At 35.5% G+C, this 21,045-nt stretch overlaps 1 protein-coding gene across 2 annotated transcripts in view; it reads left to right on the forward strand.

Annotated features, from left to right (window-relative positions):
• SNX13 (sorting nexin 13) overlaps positions 1-21,045 on the forward strand; it is a 75,030-nt gene that overhangs the window by 15,917 nt on the left and 38,068 nt on the right. For both annotated transcript variants that reach the window (XM_050892727.1, XM_050892728.1), the window contains exons 2-8: positions 5,747-5,859; positions 11,383-11,485; positions 16,541-16,630; positions 17,045-17,166; positions 19,575-19,696; positions 19,853-19,954; positions 20,619-20,707. In XM_050892727.1, the coding sequence (XP_050748684.1) occupies positions 5,747-5,859; positions 11,383-11,485; positions 16,541-16,630; positions 17,045-17,166; positions 19,575-19,696; positions 19,853-19,954; positions 20,619-20,707 (741 nt within the window). The remainder of the gene's footprint in view (positions 1-5,746; positions 5,860-11,382; positions 11,486-16,540; positions 16,631-17,044; positions 17,167-19,574; positions 19,697-19,852; positions 19,955-20,618; positions 20,708-21,045) is intronic.

The following is a 21,045-nucleotide window of genomic DNA, read 5'->3' on the forward strand; positions in this document are numbered from 1 at the left end:
TTTTCTTGTGACTACTGCAGTAAATTGTTGTGAAGAGTCACTACAATTATTTTTACATAGTCTGGAGTAGGAAGACAGCTTAGGGTTTTGTGTTGCCTTGCATTTTTGGGCTAAGGAAGAAAAAGGGCAAAAGGGTAAGAAGGAAGAGGTTAAAAAGAGACCTTTAGTGATGTTAGGAAACGAGGATATGCAGAACTCTTCAAAACCCTGCTTGACGTGTTTTTCACTTGATCACTGTAACTGGCAGATAGGAGAATGTAACTACAAAGATGCTAATAGTTTATTTCACAATTATTAAATATTTCTCCTAGTAGTGTAACATGCCAGTTTCATCTGTGGTGAAATTGTTACTCCAGTTGATACAGCTTTCCAATTTTACTTGTCACGCTAGTGAAGAGACAGTAATTTGAATCCTAAAATAATGTTTTTAATCACTTGACAAAAATGACACTCACCCTAATTATAGAAAGGTTTATATGTGAACCCGTTCCATTTACACTCAAAATGGAAGTCAAATTAAAAGGCAGATGTGTAGAATTAACAAAATTAAACTTGACATCTACTGTATATGCAATCCTTGACAATTTTTTTTAATGTGAGCCCAGTGGTGGCATTAAATGCATTTGGCAAAACCTCATATTGAAAAAAAAAAAAAAAACCCTACTCAAATGGCAAATAATAGTTTGCTTATCAATGTCTGGTTGAGGACAGGTCAGCTACTGTCATTTTTAAAATATTAATGGACAAACGTAATTGGATATACACAGTAAAAGAAATGTGAGCAAAGAAGTGTGTCTTTGTTTTTAAGTGACACTGTTCTTTCAATGTTCAGATTATTCTGTTGCAACCATTAAATTTGAAAACAATCACAAATGGCAATCTTCAGAAGTGGTACGGGCCTGTTGGATGCTACAGCTGTGAGACTTAAGTAGTATTCTGCTGAAGCTTTAAGACTGAGAAGCAGATGGCTCCAGAACCCAGCCTTCCTGTATGGATGTTCTTTGTTTCCCCTCCTGCCCTGTCTCCAAACTTGAAACCACAATTACTCTGACCGTGTGGGGGAACGGTGAAGAAAGACAAGTGCCTGGAACAGGAGCTCCTGGCTGGAGTGGGAGGATGGTGGCACCCAGAGCCTCATGAGAGGAAACACCTGTGTCTGCTGTTCGGTGGCAAAGGGGAAGACAGGAAGAAAAGGACTACCTGTCGGCTGGACTTCCAGAGTAGCACTGGTTTTGCACTAAACTAGAAACACGTATCTTACTGCCAGTTGCAAGCTAAAATTGACAGCACCAGTTTAAATCCAAACAACAAACCTATAGTTACCTTGGTGAATCGTTTTAGTGAAAGGTGTGTCAAGGCTGAGGATTCTGCTTTAAACATGGGATGGAGGCAAAGGTCTGAAAGCTTGTCAGCTGGATTAAGCGAACAAGAAACCTACTGAAGCTACTTTGAAGTATAGTAAGACATAGCTGTGTTTGTTACTGGAGTAAATCATTGCTGTTGTGGTTGGTACATTAAATCCTTGCCACACTCCCATTGATTTGTCTGCAAAATACTCCAGCTAATTCATAACTAGTAAATTATATTATGCATAACTGCATGCATACTAAATTACAGTGGGATTTTTCTCCTCTTAAACTGTTGATTTAAGACTGTCTGTGTGGCCTTAGTACACGGTTTCTAGGCAGTGAATCTTGTGGATGTACATAAGCTCCTGTGTGACTGGTCATGTTAAGTTGTGTAGTCAGTCTTGGCTCAGCCCTGCTAGTCATAACAGTATGCAACTGGGACCATCAGAATGCTGCATTAATTAGGAAGCAGAAGCCAAAGAAAGGAAAAGCAGACGTATATAAGAAAGCAAGTTCTTTACAGCCAACTACTAAATGTAGTACATATACTGTGGAAAAAACATTGAGTGGGAAAAATGGACAAAGCCTAGTCAAAAAAAAAAAAGCAAGCGTCATTGAGAGGTGATAGTCTTGTTATCTGTAACAGCTGAATCAAGCTCATGTGAATATTCACCTTAGTGTGTCTCATCTCACCTGATGAGGCTCTTCAGTGCACTGTTTGGGCTTACAGGCAGCCCTTCAATTGCAGTTTATTTTGCTAAAGCAATTCCATACTGTGGGAAGAAAATTACTGTGTGTGAGCGTGATGCTACATTAGCCCTTTGCGTATGTGACCATACTAATGCACCACAGAAGTCTGTCTTTGTAAGATCTTAGACATGAAAGATAAGAAGTAGTGATGGTGGGGCTAACGTACGGCATCTGTAGTGATGGTAAGCAAAAGTGGCTAAAACTGATGAGGTGGAACGGTTGTTGATCTGGAATAAAGATCCTTTATCCATGTGCACATGTGTGTATGCATACAGTATATACCCATACACGGCTACCACAGGATTAAGGCCTATATTTTTCTTTAGCATTTAGGTAACTCTCCCTAGTTACTTGAAATTCAGTAAATAGTACTGTGGCAGTTCAGCTTGGCAATTTGCCCTCCCAGCATAGGGCATGTCAGCTTCTTCTAAAGGGTCTGGATAGCTGTGACTTAAACGCCAGCGTTATACCATCTCTTCAGAAAACTAGCTTGTTCTTTCTGTCAAGAGTGACAAGGATTCACACTGCAGTTAACTTTAGTAAGGCTAGGCAGAGCTTCAGTAAATCTGTGAATCTTCTAAAAACTTGACATTATAAGTAAAACTTATTTGAAAATAAGTTGTAAGTAGGGGGGGTTGAATTTAAATACCTGAGCTAGTTCCATACTGACAACCTGCATAGTCATATTTGTGTAATGTTTGGACTTTTCTTTTAATAGTTGATTTTGATGTGTTAAAGGAACTTTAAACAAAGTTTTCATTTTTGTCTGGGAGTTATACTGCTGAAGTCCCTTTAAGAAGTCTGAAGTTAGGGGAAGTTTTATTTACAGTCAGCTTAAAGGGAACCATGCTGATGATTAGATCCCTTTGAATGTCTCAGTCTGTAAGACTATAAACCACTCATCTAAAGTATACAAGAATTGGGCCAGTATCTGTTGTACTTACTGCAGTGTACCAAGTTGTGCGAGTTTGAAGAAATCCTATTAAAATACCAAATGAGATTTGAATCTCTGTAGCCATATGCTAAATTGCAAAACTAGAGCATAGGACAAAAGGTCACTGTTTTATTTATTAGAGTTATAGAACTTTCTTTGTTAATTATGCATTCATCCAACTCTGAATATGCATCCTGCTATCTAGTTTAATTAAGTTTTAAGTCACTTAAAGTCCTTATCCCATATTTAGAACTTAAACTTATTTGAATAATGCCATTAAGCATACTGATTTTTTGACAAAAAAGACCACAATTAGATGTTAGCTTCTCTGTGTGTATGTCTTCCTGTTGCTTGTAGTGCTCTGCAGAAGTTTTAAAATGTATTTCTGAGGGCATGAATATGAGTAATCTTCTTTGTGTGTTGAAATGGAGATGTATGAGAGCTCATGTATTTTTTAGTTAATTGTTGTATTTGCCAGTTTTTTTTAGATTGGTGTCCCTCTCCTTGTCTCTCCCTTCCCTACTCTCCAAGCAGTTTATCTACTGCATTTACTTATTATGAGTCAACAAAATCTTTTACTCAGCTGTGGCCAAGATTATTTTTATTTACTGTAGCACTGATTGTAAGCATTTTAGCTGTGTGGATTGTATGGTTAATAGCATCTAATAAAGCACTTTTTCGTCTTAAAGAGAATTGAATAGCTTGCAATCCAGTTTAATTGCAGCACTTTTAGTTTAACATATAAGTATGTAGATGAGTGTAACTTTTTCCAGCCTCAAACACCAAGAAAAAAGCCAGTATAGCTTCTCCATCTCCTGCTAAGAAACTCTAACTAGGAAGAAAATAGTGGAACGTTGAGATGAAATTCTAAACTTAGAATAAACTAGAAAGAATTATATTATTCTGATGATTACAATTTACATCTGTGAAACAGTCTCTCCTTAGATACAATTTTGCTTTTGGGCAGGCTGATGTCTTGCTCTCAGAAAAGAGCCGAAGCTGCTTTATGTAGGAGCCTTATTTTATATTATTTTTCATTGTTTATAGAACTTTTAAAACTTTTTTGTGAGGAAGTTGATTTTTCTCAGTCCCATGCCTAAGATGGAAGGATGAAATCTAAATAGTCCCTTTAGAGAAATGAGAGCTGTAGGCAAGCTTCCCCTGTCCTCCGTATTAAAAGCTAAAAAAGGGCTCTCGGCAAATATGGTGTTCGATCTCTGCTTGTTTTCTAAATGTCAAACTGCAAGACGAGTTTATTTAAATACTTTCTTAGTGTTACTTGTTGACATAGCAGTTGTCTGAGTTCCTGTCAGGGTGTCATTTGATCACTGGTAGGAAAGGCGTAAATTAGACAACAAAAAAAGAAAAGTTGAGAACCTTAGAGCTGGAACAGTTTTGGTGGCCTATAAATACTTGTCATCATCGGTTTCACACTCTTGGGACTTGGCTGAAACATGCTTTCCATATTGAAGTAGAGACTAGATTGAATTAAATTTATATAATCTTTGTTGACTGCATTGCAGTATTGTGAAGGTCCAAAACTATTGTAGCTCAGTTCAGTCAGGTATTCACTACCTTGCTTTTTAGATTACCCTGAATAGATGTGTGTATATATATACATACACACACCTATCTATCTAGATAGATCAAGAGTGTATGTATATATATGTGTATATGAATGCACTTATGCTGTAACCTATATCGGCACAATAACCTGAATCTTGCTGCTTTTTTCATACTCCTGGTGAATCTGCCAGCACAGGTGAAGTTTTGCCTGCTGCGTTATGCAAGACACCAGCCCCAAAATCCCACCAGCCCCACAGATGCTCTTGTGGCTGACTTTAGCTGCACCATGGTCTTTACAAACAACCCTTGTCTCCCTGCCACTGCCAAAGTATCAGTCCTGCCTGCTAAGCTAGATCTCTTCTAGGAACGTGATAATGCCTGTATGAGAAAATGTTAATCTGGGATCTCTTTTTTTTTTTTTATATATATAAAATTTCCTGATTTTAAAACAGAATGGTATTTAGATATTTCAGAGAATTGTATGAATGCTCTTGATTTCTGTGGTAAAAATTGTTAGAGGTAGTAATTGGTTTCTTAAGTTTCCCTCCCTTTTATTTAAAAGGAATAGTAAAAGTAAACTTGCACCAAATATTTGGTGCACCTGTTGACCCATTTGTGACTTGACTGGAGAAAGGGACACTTCTTTGGTCTTGCAACTGCTTTGATCTAGGGAAAAAATAGTGTTGCTTGGTTGTGGAAAATGACACGTTTAGTTGTGTAAAATGAGGTTGTATTCATCTCTTCCTGTTCTGTTACAAAGCCTGCATTTTTCTTGGAAGTACTGGAGAATTTTGGGGGGGGGGGGGGAGGGAAGAGATCGCAAGAAACAGAAGTGTACAAAATGAGAATAGAGAAGAAAAAGAAATGACAATTTAAAGGGTGATAGTTGCATCTGATGTGAGAGATGAGTAACAATATTTGAAAGAAAAATGTTCCATTGTTGGCTAAACTGGACTGCTAGCTCACAATATAACTTGATAGTAATATGCTTTAAAAAAATAAAGATAATTTTTATTTCATCAAGCAAAACTTTCATATCTAGTTAAAATGTATCAAGCTTTGTGGAAACTACAAATACTGCTTTGGAGACTTAAAGTTGTACAAATATCATATTAATTATTCCTTTTCCATGTGTTCTTGTTTACAGACCAGTCTTTCCATATGGGGATGGGGAAGTCTTGGCCTTGTGCTTTTTCTAGTAACTTTTGGACCCTTCGCTATATTTTACTTTGCATTTTATATCCTCTGCTTTGTGGGTGGGTAAGTATACTACTTAGTGTTTTGTATAATTTAATATGAAAGTAAAATTTAAATGTGTATATTAGCAAATAGTTTGCTCTGAAAATCTGAAGTCACTTCTCTGTAATTAATATTTCCACATTTAAGCAGCTCTTTATGGGCAAAATTTTTTTTTCTTGAAATCTCGGTTTTATCAAAAGTAATTTTTTTTTTGCAGTTGAATAGTGCTTATATTACCTTTGCCCAGGGAAAAAAAAAGATTTCTGATTAAAAAAAAAAAAGGTAGTTATTTATAATGAGTGTTAAAGGACAAATACTCTCATAAAAACAATGTTAATTTCAGTTCATGCTTTCTATTACTGTGTCAGTTCTTTTCCCAGGTACTTACTAAGTAATTATGTCCCCTCTCCTTATCACAATCTCATTTTCCTACCTAAGATACTTCATTCATGACAAAAGTGAGTGGATGTTTTCCTGGGTGTGTGGAAATGATGCTACATCTTGTTCAAGTAGATCAGTTCAGCAGCTGTAGACATTTCATACTTTATCCATATAGATAGGAAGGGAGCAAACAGGTGATGGTTTTTATAGTCTTTAGCACCATTGTTACATTGTATATTATATCTGCCTTGTAACCATTAAAACTTTTATTTTTAATGCCAAGTCTAAATGTATTAGTGGGATATTCCTCCTTCCTCTCACTCATAAGACTAATCTGCAGGACAGTAACATTTCTAGGCTCTCCAAGATCTGCTTGTCTTCTAATGGGGTGTTTGGACTATCTTTAATTTTTTTTTTCCTTCCCTTGAAACACTCTTTTAACGTTCTTATTGGATACAGTATAGAATGTATGTGTATTCCTGTATGTCTCATCAAAAAATGTAATAGAGTTTAGTGGCTAGAATTAGAGCTGCTACACTCGGGTTTCAACTGTATTGAACTTGGAATTCCATCTCTGAGAAATCAGAGTAGTCAGTCTACTAGAGCAAGGATTTAGTTAAACGAACTTTTAAGTAAATGCTTTTGTCTTGTTAAGTCTTGATACATGTATGATTAGCATATTTTGCTGGCTGTTTGTCCAGGGCAGAAGGCAAAGAGTTCGTCCAAAGGGCAAGAGTTCATCCATTTACTCTTTTGTATTACCACTTCCTTAGTATTTGCAGTATGAAAAATAATGTGGGATATAATCATTTCTTAAAAGCTTATCCTTCCTTCTTGCTCAATTTCAGTTGCTTGGCTTTTCAGAGCTAACAGTCAAAGCAGTCTCTCATGGAGTATGTGTGAAGTCAGCTACAGTTTGCCACCGTGAGACTGCCTCTAGTGCCTGAGCTCACTCATTCTCAAGTCAGCTCTGATATCTCTTTGCTGTGATTCTTTTGCTGCTTTGGTTCATTTTTGTAGCTAGTCAGTGAACATTGATCATCTTAAGGATAAATTAATCTTGTGGTAGTGTATCTGTTAAAGCAGAATTTGTATCCATCTCTCTACTATGTGTTTATGTAGAGAGATATGAAGTCTCAGCCCTTCAAGTAGAATGTCATTACTTCATTACTTTAACATACACGTCTTCTTGGCTAAGGCTGTGATCTGGCCCTTTTTTACACTGTTAATCTTTGTCAGAGTGACACACCTACTTTAAGTTTTAACATTCAGCCTGCAGAACCATGAGTGTGAACTTGGTCAAATAGGTTTATATCTAAATTATTTTTGCCTGCTTTTTCTTTTTGAATTAATTCCTGTGAAGTTACACAAAACACTTGGTCAGGTTTCTCTTAGAAACAAATAGAAATTAATGTTATGAAGTAACTTTTTCGCTTATGATTAGGAATTATATATCATAACATCATTTATATAAATTCAGAAAATAGAAGTCTAATTTTGGTTCGTGATTATAGTAGTGTCCTTAATACTTACCTTACCCTTATCTGGAGCAAAATAACCATTTTGGACATGGATTTTTATGGTAGAATTTTATGTTGAAACTTGGAGTTCTTATCCAATTTGTCACGTAGTTTTCTAACTTTTTATACTTGCTTAAAAACAGTGGCCTGTATCAAAGGTTTCTGACTTCCACTACCTGGGAGTCCACTTCTGTCCCATTTTGCAGTTCAAACAAAAGAAAATGTTGAATCGTAGCTGGTTGCATTCTTAGTATTGCATATCTAAGCATTTAAATTATACGCCAGTGAGTTGTGAAGGAAAACAATGGTGATGCCATAGCTGTATCAACATAATCAATCTGTTTATACTGTTTCACTTCTGTTATGTGCTATCTAATTATTTCTTTTTTATTTACTCTTAACTGTGTGTTTGCACAGATAGCTGTGCAATAGTAAGTGTACTACTGTTTGTGTGCATGGAAGGATACTGAAACCGTTTGTGCATATGAATAAAAGCTCTAAATCAAAAGTTCTCTTTGTTTCATTTTGTTTTGTTTCAAGACTGATTTATAAAATGTTAGCTTTTTCGGGTTTTAGTACATCACTCTTCAATTCAGGATCTGGTAACTCATCGCCTAGGGAACTGAGCTCTTTCCACCACAAAAGCAGGAGGCAAAAGATAGATATTGTTTCTTTAACCTGTGTAGCCAAGACTATTACAAGGTGTTAATCTTCATGAAATGTTTTTTGCCTCTACTTCAAGTATTGGTGCAAACCCCTTAACGTGAGTGCTGGGCCTGTCTTTTACCATCTGCCTTTTCTTTATACTATGAGTGTTTCTTACCTTACTCTCTCTCCTTCCCTCTTTCCATCCTAAGGAAGTAAAATAAAAATGATGTGAACTGCGGCTCTGCCAACAGCCTTAGGCTTCTGCTATTGTGAGAATTGAAATTTCTTGGACCATCAGTTGCTTTGCCATTTAAAGGAATTTGCTCTGTCATCAAAAAACATAATTATTGATACTTAATCACATCCATATAAATGTGACTGGCTGTCTACGTTGATGATTCTAACTGCTGACCAAATTGGAAACAGTTCTGAAGCTGCTTTTTGACTTTCACAAAGCATTCAGCTGAGGCTGTTACTTTTCAGACTTGAGGGGAAAATGATAAATCTGTAGTCTTCATTTTTCTGTCTTTTACCTTTGTTCTGTTGTTAATCTGTCCCTGTGAAAAACTGGCCTTCCAATAATCTTTGGAAAAACTAACAACAAAAATTTAAGTAAAATACAATATCTTCCTTTTTCTGCTCTATTCATTTAGAGAAAAGACTAAAATGATTTCTCATTTACTGTATTGAATATCCTCTTGATGAATTATATAAGCATTTACACTAGAAGTTTCTGGTTAGCTAACAGATACACTGAATGGTCAGGCTATGTATCTTCTCTAATGTGCACAAGATTTTAGAGAATAAAATTTATTAATTTCTGCTATAGAGGCAGAAGCTTCTAGCATTTCTAGCTTAAAAATGGAAATACTTAAAGGCATCTAAGAAGATGAGCATATATTTAAACTATATTGGTAGCATATTAGTATTTTTGAATGAGTCATTAAGTGTCATTAACATTTGAGAGAAAACAGATATATAATCTATAGCTAATTATTTCCAAGGCTTCAATCCTTTCAATCCTGATTAAAAGAAAAGCACCTCTCCCCTCCTTGCCTGCCCCGCCCCCCCCGGTTGCTGATATATGTTTGAAGTTAAAACTGATTTTAGGCTCCCAAAAAATGCATTTTGGGTATAGTGTTTTCTTTAAAAGAAGACTGAGGTTTCTAATAGAAAAGTGGTAGATAATAAAAAGAAAACTCAAACTTTTTAATAATTAAAAAAACCCAACAACCCCCCCCCCCAACCAAAACATTAGTTAACTTTTAAGCATAGTGAAACTAATATTGAGATTTTTTCTAAGCAAGTTTTTGTCCTTGAACTGAATTATGATGCTACTAGCACCATTGGTGTTATGATTTTAAAGGTATCTGGAAGTGTCTGGAGCAGAAGAGCAATTAGACGTGCTTTTTTTTTTTTTTTTTTTTTTTGTCCTCATATGTAGAAAGTATACAAGACTGGCAGATAAAGATGGCTGTAAGGGAATCAGAGTATCAAGTGAAATTTTCTTATGCATTAGCAAATTACTGATAACTTTGTGTAACTTTTTCTTTGTCCTGGAGTTGTTCAGGTATAAATGACCACCTCCCTGCTTCTGAATTACTGAGCCTCTGGAATACTTAAAAAGAATGGTTCCCGGTTTGGGAATTAAAACCTTCAAATGGCATATTTTACCTTGGTTAGGAATTTTATTCTAATCATATAAGAGTATCGTATATCAACAGCAATCTATATTAAAAGAATGTATTATTTCAGCATGTTTCAAGCCTGGAATAACTTTGTGAGTTCCTGTGGTCACAAATGTTGGTCAGCTGGCCTTTAAATTGAATGCTTTGAAATTTGTGTAAAAAGCTATGCATGTTTAGCCATCCCAAGGCTAGTCTGAGCAGCAGTAACTTTGTATTCTCTTTTTTTTTATGCCTGACTTTTCAAAGGCTACATACTTTGATTATGATATAATTGGCACAGCCTTTAGGTTTTTAATCTATTTTTTAGTAAAACCAGCTTTACGTTTATGTGGTTTTGTGCCCTAGTGTCCTAAGCTGTAAATAAATTATTGCTGTTGTAGCAAGGTTGAACTTTTTGTAGTAGTTGCTTTTTCCCTTGTGCCTTCATTATATCATAAAGAAAACAATAATAAAATTAACTGCTGTTCTGCTTAACTGTAAGTCATAATTTAAATGTCACTGTAGAATTGTAAGGGAAGAAGATAATGAATTTCTGATCTAACATTCTTTTAAAATAAATGGTCTAGGAGTGCATTTATTTAGATTTTATATGCTGAATTAATTAAAAACAAAACAACAACAAAAAAACCACCAAAAAACCCAAACACTCCAAACCCAACACCTTGTGTTTGACTTCAGTTACTCTCTAGGCCTTTTCCTTGACGCTGTTCTTATGCAGCCTGGCAGGACTACTGCTTGGTTTGGGTTTTGGGTTCCCCCCCCCCAGCTTAAAATACATTCACAGTTGAAAATTTTCTTACTACTTGTTTAAACATATGCAATCAGTAGTTACTTACTACACTTACTACACCAGTTTCTTCCTGGTCTGTGTTTTTGTGGCTTATGCCACAATGCAGTGGCCTAAATGTATCTCTAAAGAGCTTATTTCTTCATAGTGTTGAAGTAAAAGTATTTTTGTATAAATACAACCAGAGCAGCTTATGTATGTACCCCTCTTTCCATGTGCTAATATTTGTGAGCATAGGTAGCATGCCATCACAGGTTCTTCTCATGCAGCAGGCTGTGTGGTATGGACTGTGCTATATAGATCTGCTATGTGATAACAGTGTATCAAGACTGATAATACAAGACTGGGAAACTTGTGTCAGTTATTTTGAGCAGCGTGCTACACTGTGGAAGAGCACTGTACTAGGAGAGTAAACAGTGAGAATTGTCATATATTGTCATTTTATAACTTTCTGTGAAATATTTTCTGGAGGGGGGGAAGGTAACTGTTGTTCTAGCTGGTCTTTCTTTTTCCATTTTAGAGGTTTTGTGGTTACTCTTTTATTTGGAAAAAGCAACTCGGAAAAATACCTTGAGCAGTGTGAACATTCGTTTCTTCCTTGTACGTCAGTTGGGATCCCTAAGGTAAGGAGAGTTTACTGGTCTTAACTTCTAGACCAGATTTTATAACTGAAAATTAGAATGGCACTAATAATCAGTTTTAATCTAAGAATTGTGCCCGTTTCCCAAGGTAAAAGAGCCTGGTTTTACGTTTTCAGTCAGCTGCAATGTGCAAGTGAAATGCAAGATTTTTCCTTTTTGAAATACAAGCTTTTTAAGCATTTATGGAAAGTTTGTTTCAAGTATTGTTTCTGGCCTCATTATGAGAAATGAGTAAGAGGTAACTGGCTAGTATTATCTGTGAGGGAATTACTAATCCATTCCTTTCTAGACTACTTGTGCGTGTTGGTTTTTTTTTTTTGGCAGGAGCGGTAGCTCCTTGCTTTTTCTTGCAAGATTGTTGTGACTATTTAGGATTCTTCCATCAGTGGATCTGTAGTCTCTCCAGTTTTGATTGTTTGTGGTCAGAAAGTTGTTTGCCTAACTAAGAAGATTAAACTGTAATAAAGTCTAGATTTACAGTACTTCAGGGATGTAGAAGTTGTTATCTTTGGCATCTTTAAGACCAAGCAAAAATCCTGGAAGTGCATAGATAAATGTGAAGCAGCAGTGGGATCCCCTTTTCAAGTCTTTTCTTTTTTTCTGAATTCTTAACAGTCACATCATTTTGGTTGATGGACCTAAATTCAGGGTTCCTAATTGGATAAACCTGCATCTGTTTAGTACAGAATAAATTCTTAATAGCCAAGAGGTAGAATTTCTAGGAATTCCTGGTTTATGAACCAATACATCTTGGCAGCTCAGAAGTTTAGATATATCTTGGCCTAATCCGTTTGTACTCATCAGAATAGAGAAAACACTTTAACCCAAAGATTGCTAGTTATGTTATATTTAATCTCACAACTGTTTTGACTGAAACATCCTGCCCTTTCTTAGCTGTCAGGTCACTTCATGTTGCCTGTGAAAGGGGGTGTGTGTGTTCAACTTAGAAATTTATTTTGTGATTCAGCAGTGTGTTTTCTAATCACAGAACTGTTTTTGTGACTGGCTCATAGGTCAGTTGGTAAGTGGCCTTTTCATTTAAGTCTTTGAATCTGTTGAGATAAATCTGGAACTTAAGTATATTCTAAATGATAAAGTAACGTCACTGGTCCAAATGAAAAATATAAAGTTTAAGGCTGAAAAAGGGCAAGTCAGCAATCAACTAATGATTTGGTTCCATTAATGAAACCTCATTTTAGAGGACTAAGGTTCTTGGTGCTGTATAGACTTTAGTGCTTATATTGTATGGATTGTGGAGTGTTGCTTATGTCTCGTGTTTTGAGAGCAGATTTACAAGAAGTTTTTCTCTTTTAAATTTCCTCTACATTGCTGAAACTTTTTTATGTTAATGTTACTTTTTTGAGCTCAGTACATATGTATGCTCTGGTTGCTTTCTGAAAGAATAAAATGTTGTGGGTTTTTTTTCATAATCTTTACAAATTCAGTAGTTTGACTTCTGATTTGAGTGTGGATTATTGACACATCACTTCTTAACTGACCTGTCCTGACTAATTCTGGATTTAAGTTGTGTAGTACAAAGGTATTTATTTTTAGCTGGCTTACCATATGCTGTTTGAAGTTGTTCTCCAACTGAAATCTGTTTGTCTTCTACAATAGCGTTTTGTATTTCTTTTTTACCACTATATTAAAATAGCATTAGCTAGTTTAGCTGAGCTGTTCAAGAAGAGATGAGTCCTAACCAAAACCAAATGTGTGGTTTGTTTGGGATTCGTGTTTGCCATTTATGTATTAAATTTCTGCTGACTTATCTTTATTGGAAAGTAATATTTTTAACGTGAAATCATTTTCATGTTTAAAACCATTGTGGCCCTAAGTGGCCTTGAGCAATGAATATTCTTTCAAGTGGCTAGTATATAGGTTATGCTTCTTCCATGAACCAAGTACAAACTGAATTCACCTTAATATGAAAGTATTTTGTGATATTGTATTTTGAGAAGTCATGTGATGATATAGGTTCTTTATAAGAAGCCCTTTTCCCCAAAGGCAGAGTTTTATCGATTGTTTTGAGGGTTTTTTGTTATTTGGGGTTTTTTTAGGCTAAGATTAACGTTCAAATGCTTGATTTTAAAGAAATTGGTTACAATTCAGAGCACCAAAATTGTGGATGGAAGTAATGGGTAAAATGTACCAGAGTCTAAGTTACAACGCAGGATTTGGTACTGATTCGTTTCCTTGGTTGCTGCTTATTATGCTTATTAGCAAATATGTAATGAATGCTTCACATTAAGGAGAAATAGTTACGTAAGTTTGATGGAAGATTATATACCTTTCTGCCTTTGTTGTTGTTGTTGTTTGCATACATGCAGGGAGGTTTAAAAATCAGGATTAGACTTGCTTTTCTTTTTGGAAGTCTGTTGTATATAACTTTTGTGTCAGGAATGTACTCGATGATGCCATGATGGTCTGGCTCTGTAAGATGCACAATTGTCTGTAGGTTTATATTAAAATAATGTTGAATGAAAGGCAAGTTTAGAGCCTTGTGAACAGTTAACTGGAATGCTATTTTCAATAACAATTATAGATCCAGTCCAACTTTAACAGAAGTCTGGATTGTTCAGTTATTATCATAACTGATGTCTCTTGCGCTTCATCTGAAAGACAAGGAGTTTCTGTAGGCTGGGTACAATATTGCAAAATTACTATAACATAACAGTGATAACTTACTAAGAGCTTGTTGCATATTTGATCCCTGACTAGTCTCTGAATCTCTTTATTTTGAGTCAGTTGGTCATATGCTGTGTTATGGATTTGATGCAGACATGTAAATCCCATGTCTTGTCCGCTCATGAAAGCCTGTGACCGCAAGTATGCAATTTGGGAAATAGTGGCACAGTCCAAATGAGGCATTTTTCATATTTAACAGTTACCTAGCATAGTTTCAAAAAAGGACTTTAAAAATATCTATTAGTGCAGCAAAGCAAAAGTCTGAAGTCTACTCAGTCACTGCAATTAAGTGCTTGTGGAGCCTGGGTTTCTTTACTCTGTACAGCATCTCACTTTGTGGAGTGTATGTCCCACGTTCCTCAAAGTGCTTCCTACCTGCTTAAAGTGAAGTAGGTGTCAAATTTAACAATAACAAGTGATATTCATTTTTCCTAACTGATGATTCAATACTGGTGGAGTACATCAGACTAATATTGTGTATGAAATGACAGTCAAATAAGACAGTTTTCTTCATGTGAGTTGGGTCCTTCCTTTAAGTCCATCTTCTAAGTCAGCATCTGGAAGGCCAGGCTTAAAACCGACAATGCTTTCCAAGTGAGAACTATGGTCAGCTCTTGTAGCTGCACTGAAATAAAAGCAGATATTCTAAATTTTAGATGTCTTCAGACATATCAAAACAAATGAAATTATACTGCATGTACATAAACATTTCACTGGAGAAAAAAGAATCTGAAAGAATGGTCTGACCTCGTAGTTGGTGCTGCTTTGAGCAGGAGGTTGGACAAGATGACTTCCTGAAGTCCAGACTTAAACCTGAATCCTATGAGCCTATGAACATTCAGATTTCTACCAAGTAACCTTGCGTATTCTCTGTGTGTCCCTCTTTCTTCTGGCTGCTGCTTTTTTTTTGCTGCTGCTTTTTCTTCTGTTTTCCAAATGTGGTTTTATGCATGCAGTCCTCAAACTTCAAAACTCTCTTTTAACAATTTTGTTTGGCAATTTGAACTATGCTGTGCTTAGTAAAAATATTTAATCATTCCATTCTATATTGTTTTGGTATTTTTGACACTGTCAAGACAAAAATATTTTGCAAATTCATTAGTATATAGCTGGAGTAATGTTTGAATATGAGTTAACTTTATTAATATTAAAGTAACATTGAACCATTCCCTTGTCTTGAAAGTTAAAAAATATACAGAATTTTACAACAAAATACTTTTGTGTTGTGATACAGAGTTGGTTAAGTAGGAGGAGGAATGTTTTCTGGCCTCAGGTATTTCACTGCCATTCACTGTTAACTGGTTTGAATGAGAGATACTTAGTCATGTAGAATAGAAACACTGGACGTATGGTTTATAATTTTTTCATTTATGGTTTTTGGCAGTTCTTCTATGTGTCCAGTACAGTCATAACTTTCTCTCTAGATTAAAGAATAAAATAACTTGATTTTTGTTGAACAATAGTGTAGATTGTTGGGTTATTTCTGTGAAAATAAAGAGGTTTATTGCAGATTTCATCTTAAGTTTGTAGAAGGACACTGTATTAGTCCACTCAGAGAAGCACTGATAAAGGGTGTTCTTTTTCAGTGTCACTTGCCAAAAGTCAGCTCTGATGAAGTCATTCTTGGAGTTAACTGCTCTGACTTGCGAGTCCTTATATAAAATAATTTTTTACCCCCTCATCAATTACTTTTTAAAGACTCGTCTGTCAAGTAGCGATGGTACAAAAGAGTAATTTCTCTTCTGGCATATAGAATAAACTGAGATGGATAAAGAAACTGAGACAAAAAAACCCCAACTGAATAATTACTTGCCTGAGGTTGCACAGGAAGTTCATAATCAAGTATGGAACTGGGGTCTTACCCATGAACTATCTTGTGCTGCTGTCGTGTCCCCCCCCTCCTTCCTTTTATTTGAGTTTTATTTCCTTCTGATCTAGTATTTTAGCAAACTTGCTCCTTTACAGTAAGCAAGAAGTATGTCTTCAGGTTAGTTCCTCACCGTTATTTACTGTAGAGTGAAAAATACAGGTTATTGTTGCCCAGCGAGGTTTTAGATGCCCCATCCCTGGAAACATTCAAGGTCAGGTTGGACGGGGCTCTGAGAAACCTGATCTAGTTGAACATGTCCTTGCCCATTGCAGGGGGTTTGGACTAGATGGCCTTTAATAGTCCCTTCCAACCCAAACCATTCTATGATGCTATGATTATATCTTATCTACTCTATAAATTATAATAATAGGGAAAATGTTGTATGAAGTAGTTACTGGAAGTATACATGTATCATAAACAGTAGAGCTGATTTTTAATTATAGCTAAAACCTGCAAAGTTACATTTCCTAATCTCTTTCAAGTGCATAGAAGAAATGAAACGTGAAGCCAGACCTATTAAGATTGACAGAAGACTGACGGGTGCAAATATAATTGATGAGCCTTTGCAACAGGTAAGTTCTAACCAGGACTACTTAACCTATTTTTATTTTTGCAGGTATTGACTATGTAATATCTAAGTAGTTGAGAGACAAATAGAAGTTGAGAAATTTTATCATATTTGAGAGTGGTAAGTGAAAAAACATTGAGGATGGGCCAGGATATTGGGCAATATTTGAGTCTGTTTTCTGTATATTGTAGTTTCTCAGCATAGCGGTGATGAATGCATGCAAACCAATACGAAAAAGAGGTTTCAGTATGTGAGTTGTATTGTTTCACTCACAATTTCATAATGGTAGGGGAGTATGCTTCACTATGTTAACCTTTTAAGAAGACTGCTGTTGCATTATCAGGCACAAAAAGCTATTTTCTATTTTTGATGTCTTTTGTTCATTAGTTCATCTTTATTTTCACCTTTCCAATTTCAGGTAATCCAGTTTTCCCTGAGAGACTATGTGCAGTATTGGTATTACACACTAAGTGATGATGAATCGTTTCTTCTGGAAATCAGGCAGGCTCTTCAGTATGCACTTGTTCAGTTTTCTGCCAGGTAGGATTATTTGTATTTGCATCAATACACAGTGGACGAATAACTCTGTGGGTTGTATGGTGGTAGATAAATAACTAAGTTTATCTATTGGCATAGTTCAGTGCATTTTACAGAAAGAACATGTAAAATTTTAAGATCATAATCTAAGAACTACAGTCTTTTGCTGATCCCTTAGAGAATGAAGAGAGATGATGTTTGTAGTCATGGTCTTTTGCAAAATGGCCTTTTCAAAATTTAAATTAATGTCTAAAATTACCAAATAGCTTTTTTTCTGCAACTTCAGCATTGAGTTGCATGAATCATCACACTTTTATATGCAGGTCTGTTTCACACAAACAGCAGGGATATTCCCAAGGTAAGTCAATCTGAAAGCCTTTAATTCAAACACCTGTATCAGCTCAGATAACTTTTAAAAGTGGTATTGCTCTTCAATATGTAAGAACAGTGAGTATTTTTAAAGGAATGGTAATCTGGGGAACAAAATGATATGTCATGTATGTAAATCTTTTTTTAAAAATAGGGTTGATTCAGAACAAATGAATAGTTTGTTAATTGTCCCATGTGTTTTGTGCTGTTGCTTAATCAAGTAGCAGACAGTCAGGGAACTTGTCTGGGAAATTATTTATCTTCTTTAGTATCGTTGATTTCTCAGCCCAGGTACCGCATGCCTTTTTATCCGTCTGCTTTGTTAATTAATGATTTCAGGTATTCATCCCACTGTGCTGATTGTTATCCGTTTTCTCTTCGGAAGAGGTTGTGGGTCACCTAAATATAATAAGCTTCTTAGCAATTTTGAGGTGGTCTTATCCCCTCCCTCTGTTGACTTGAAAATGTAGGTCAGTGTGCTTTTCTGGCAAGAAAGGTGAAAGATGGAGAGCTAAGTTTAATGCTAGGAAAAATTCATTATAATAAAAACTTATTGATTGTGAAATAATGGAAATCCTAGGAAACTGTGTTGGAAATAGTGAAAACTAGGCTAACTAAACTGTATGTTACAGCAAGCAATCCTGTGCTTACATGAAATGGACCTGACTACCCAACTTCAATGTTTTTGTCTATTTGGCAGAGTTACTTCATTGAACAGTATCAAGCACTGGGTTTGTGTCAAAGCAGGTCAAGTTATAGCAAATTTAATTTTTTTTTTTTTTTCCCTACAGTACTATAGCTCTTCAAAAATAGCCACCACTCCTGTGCAGTTGTGGTGTTCTGTACAAATCAAATCAGTTTCACAGGGCTGCAGCAGTTGTTGCTGTTATTAAGAGAAAATGATCTAGTGTATGTATAATGACTGTAGCTTGTTATAGCTGTAGCAGTCTTAGATTAGTACCATCACCTCTGATTTCATACACCCTGTGAGCTTCTGGAGAGAATGAATACAGTGGGATTTTTTTTTTTTTTCCTCGAGTTGCACATTTGGGAGCGTGGTGTAAGGCTGCCACCTAGTGTTTTTGTGTGATTTGTTGCTTGTGCGGATGGTGGATCTGGATTATTGATGGTTTTGACTGACTGCCCTTTGAGACAGCTCTGCTTCTCATTTCCACATGTAGATTTTGCAGTAGGCTTCCCTCTCTTCCAGAGTTCCTTACCCCTTTCTCTCTCTTTGAGGGAAGAAAGAGCAGATGAGGGAACAAACACAAAAAAGGAAGTGTTGTAGAAGGATTCTGCTATAACAAAGTAGGTATCTGAGAGAATTCAGGTAGTGGAATATTTAGTCCAGAGTAAAAGCTGTCACTAACATCTAGCTTCATTAAACCTATAAGGCACAAGTGCCTTTTCAGTTTGGCTAGTCAGGCATGGACATCATAAGAATATCTCTGCATCTTTTTCATACCACTAAGGAAATAGCTTTATGCAAATCTAACAGTGACTATTTTCTGATGCTAACCTAGGTGTATTGTTGAAGATGCACACTAATTACTTCTCACATAAGCTGTGGAATCAATTGTTGATAATACTAGGTTGCTTGTAGTTTCAAGTGAAACATGTATTTTCTCACTCATGCATATACTGCAGATTCAGAAGAAAATGATTTTATTTATCTATCCAAAATGATAGAAAGTATGGCTGAAAAAGACCTGGGGAGTATTTTAGTTTTAGGTTGTACACTGTTTATATCAGGATTTTTCACAGATATTTGACAATGTCACGAATCAGAACACTATTCCAGATACTAACGTTGACCTTAAACTAATTCAAGCATAAATATTAATGTGGTGTGAGAGTGGTATTTTACAATATTTGATGTGTTTTCAGTGGATAGGCAATTAGGAGACTGATTTATTTCTTTGCTTTTCCATGTTTACTGTCAGTGTGGTTCTTGGCAGGGAGGAAGGAGAAGTAGAAATTTATTATTGTGCTTTGTGTTCAGGATAAAATAATTCATTTTCATGGATGTCCTTGTCTGATAGGTCAAAGGAAACAGACTGGCAGCCTTATTTCACTACACGGCTTGTTGATGACTTTGGCACTCATCTTCGAGTTTTCAGAAAAGCTCAGCAAAGAATAGCAGAGAAAGGCGATCAGATGAAAGGTAGTGTAAAGATTTAAATATTTTTTGATTTGAGTCTGAGTAGGCAGGTATCTTACATGTGTGAAATATAGTTAGCTTTGCTTTATAATTCAAGTTTATTCTCAAGTTTCTAATCTTTACAAAAAAGTATGTTTCTTTTTATTTTCTTTTGTATAGACCAAGCTGAGGAACTTGTAGATACATTCTTTGAGGTTGAAGTTGAAATGGAAAAAGAAATCTGTCGTGATCTAGTCTGCACTTCTCCCAAAGATGAAGAAGGTCTCTCAGTATTATTTTCTGAAGTTATTTTAGTATAGCAGACTAAATTAAAATATTAACAGTTGTATTCACAATATGAAATATACTGAAGTCTTAGCACGTGACTTTCAAAACGTGACTATCTACCATACAAGTATATTTCCTCTAATTTGTACTTATTAATGCTGCAATTGTAATGAAGTATGTACATATGTAGCTATTGCTCTTTTCATTGGAAGAATTTTAAGATAGAAATATGTTTTCTGGGAGGCAGGGGATGGCTTCTCAGATTCTTAATGCTTTTTGTTAGATCTGCCTTCCTTATCACTACTCCGTAGTCTTCATTAAAAAAATCAGTTTATCTTTTTGGGCAAAGTGTGAAGGAGGGGAAAAAAAAACCCTGTATATGTTAAATAAGGAAAATACATTGGAGTTAGTTTCTTGGTTCTTGGAATTTGTCTGTCTTTTGTCTTGATTTTGAGACTCTACATCTGTCTCAGGTTAACATCAATGCTGCTTATGTTCAGTCTGAAAGGTGTTACTGTGATGCTTGAACTATATGAATATATATAACTATATTTGAATTTAATTTTAAGGATTTATCTGTTGGTTTTTACGATATCAGGTAAGATGTAAAAAAACATAATATAAAATTGTGCTGAGGGTTTTTTTTCTCCCTCCCTAGGATTCCTAAGGGATCTGTGTGAGGTTTTACTGTATATATTGCTACCTCCTGGAGACTTCCAGAACAAGATCATGCGATACTTTGTCAGGGTAAGTACGGACTCTAAAAGCAGTTTAATGCCGTAAAAAACTTTAGATCTGAACTGCTGCTCTTCTTTTATTTTGTAAAATTGATCTAATTTAATATAAGGTTATTTTAAATGCAGTACAATCTTGATAAGTATTTAATAGCAGAGAACAGTTTGTGTGAAATGTTTTTGAAGTTTTTTTACCTCTAGCAACATTAGAAAAGCGTGATAAAATGAATGTTGTTTTTCTTGAGGTATTAACATCTTCTAATGTTAATTGGAAGGGAATGCGCTAGTGCTTATTGAATGTTTTCTGTAATTACACATTTTTTATTTAGCCTCTACACAGTGATTTTTAAA

Source organism: Gymnogyps californianus, chromosome 2 (assembly GCF_018139145.2).
Source record: "Gymnogyps californianus isolate 813 chromosome 2, ASM1813914v2, whole genome shotgun sequence".
Lineage (NCBI taxonomy): Eukaryota > Metazoa > Chordata > Aves > Accipitriformes > Cathartidae > Gymnogyps > Gymnogyps californianus.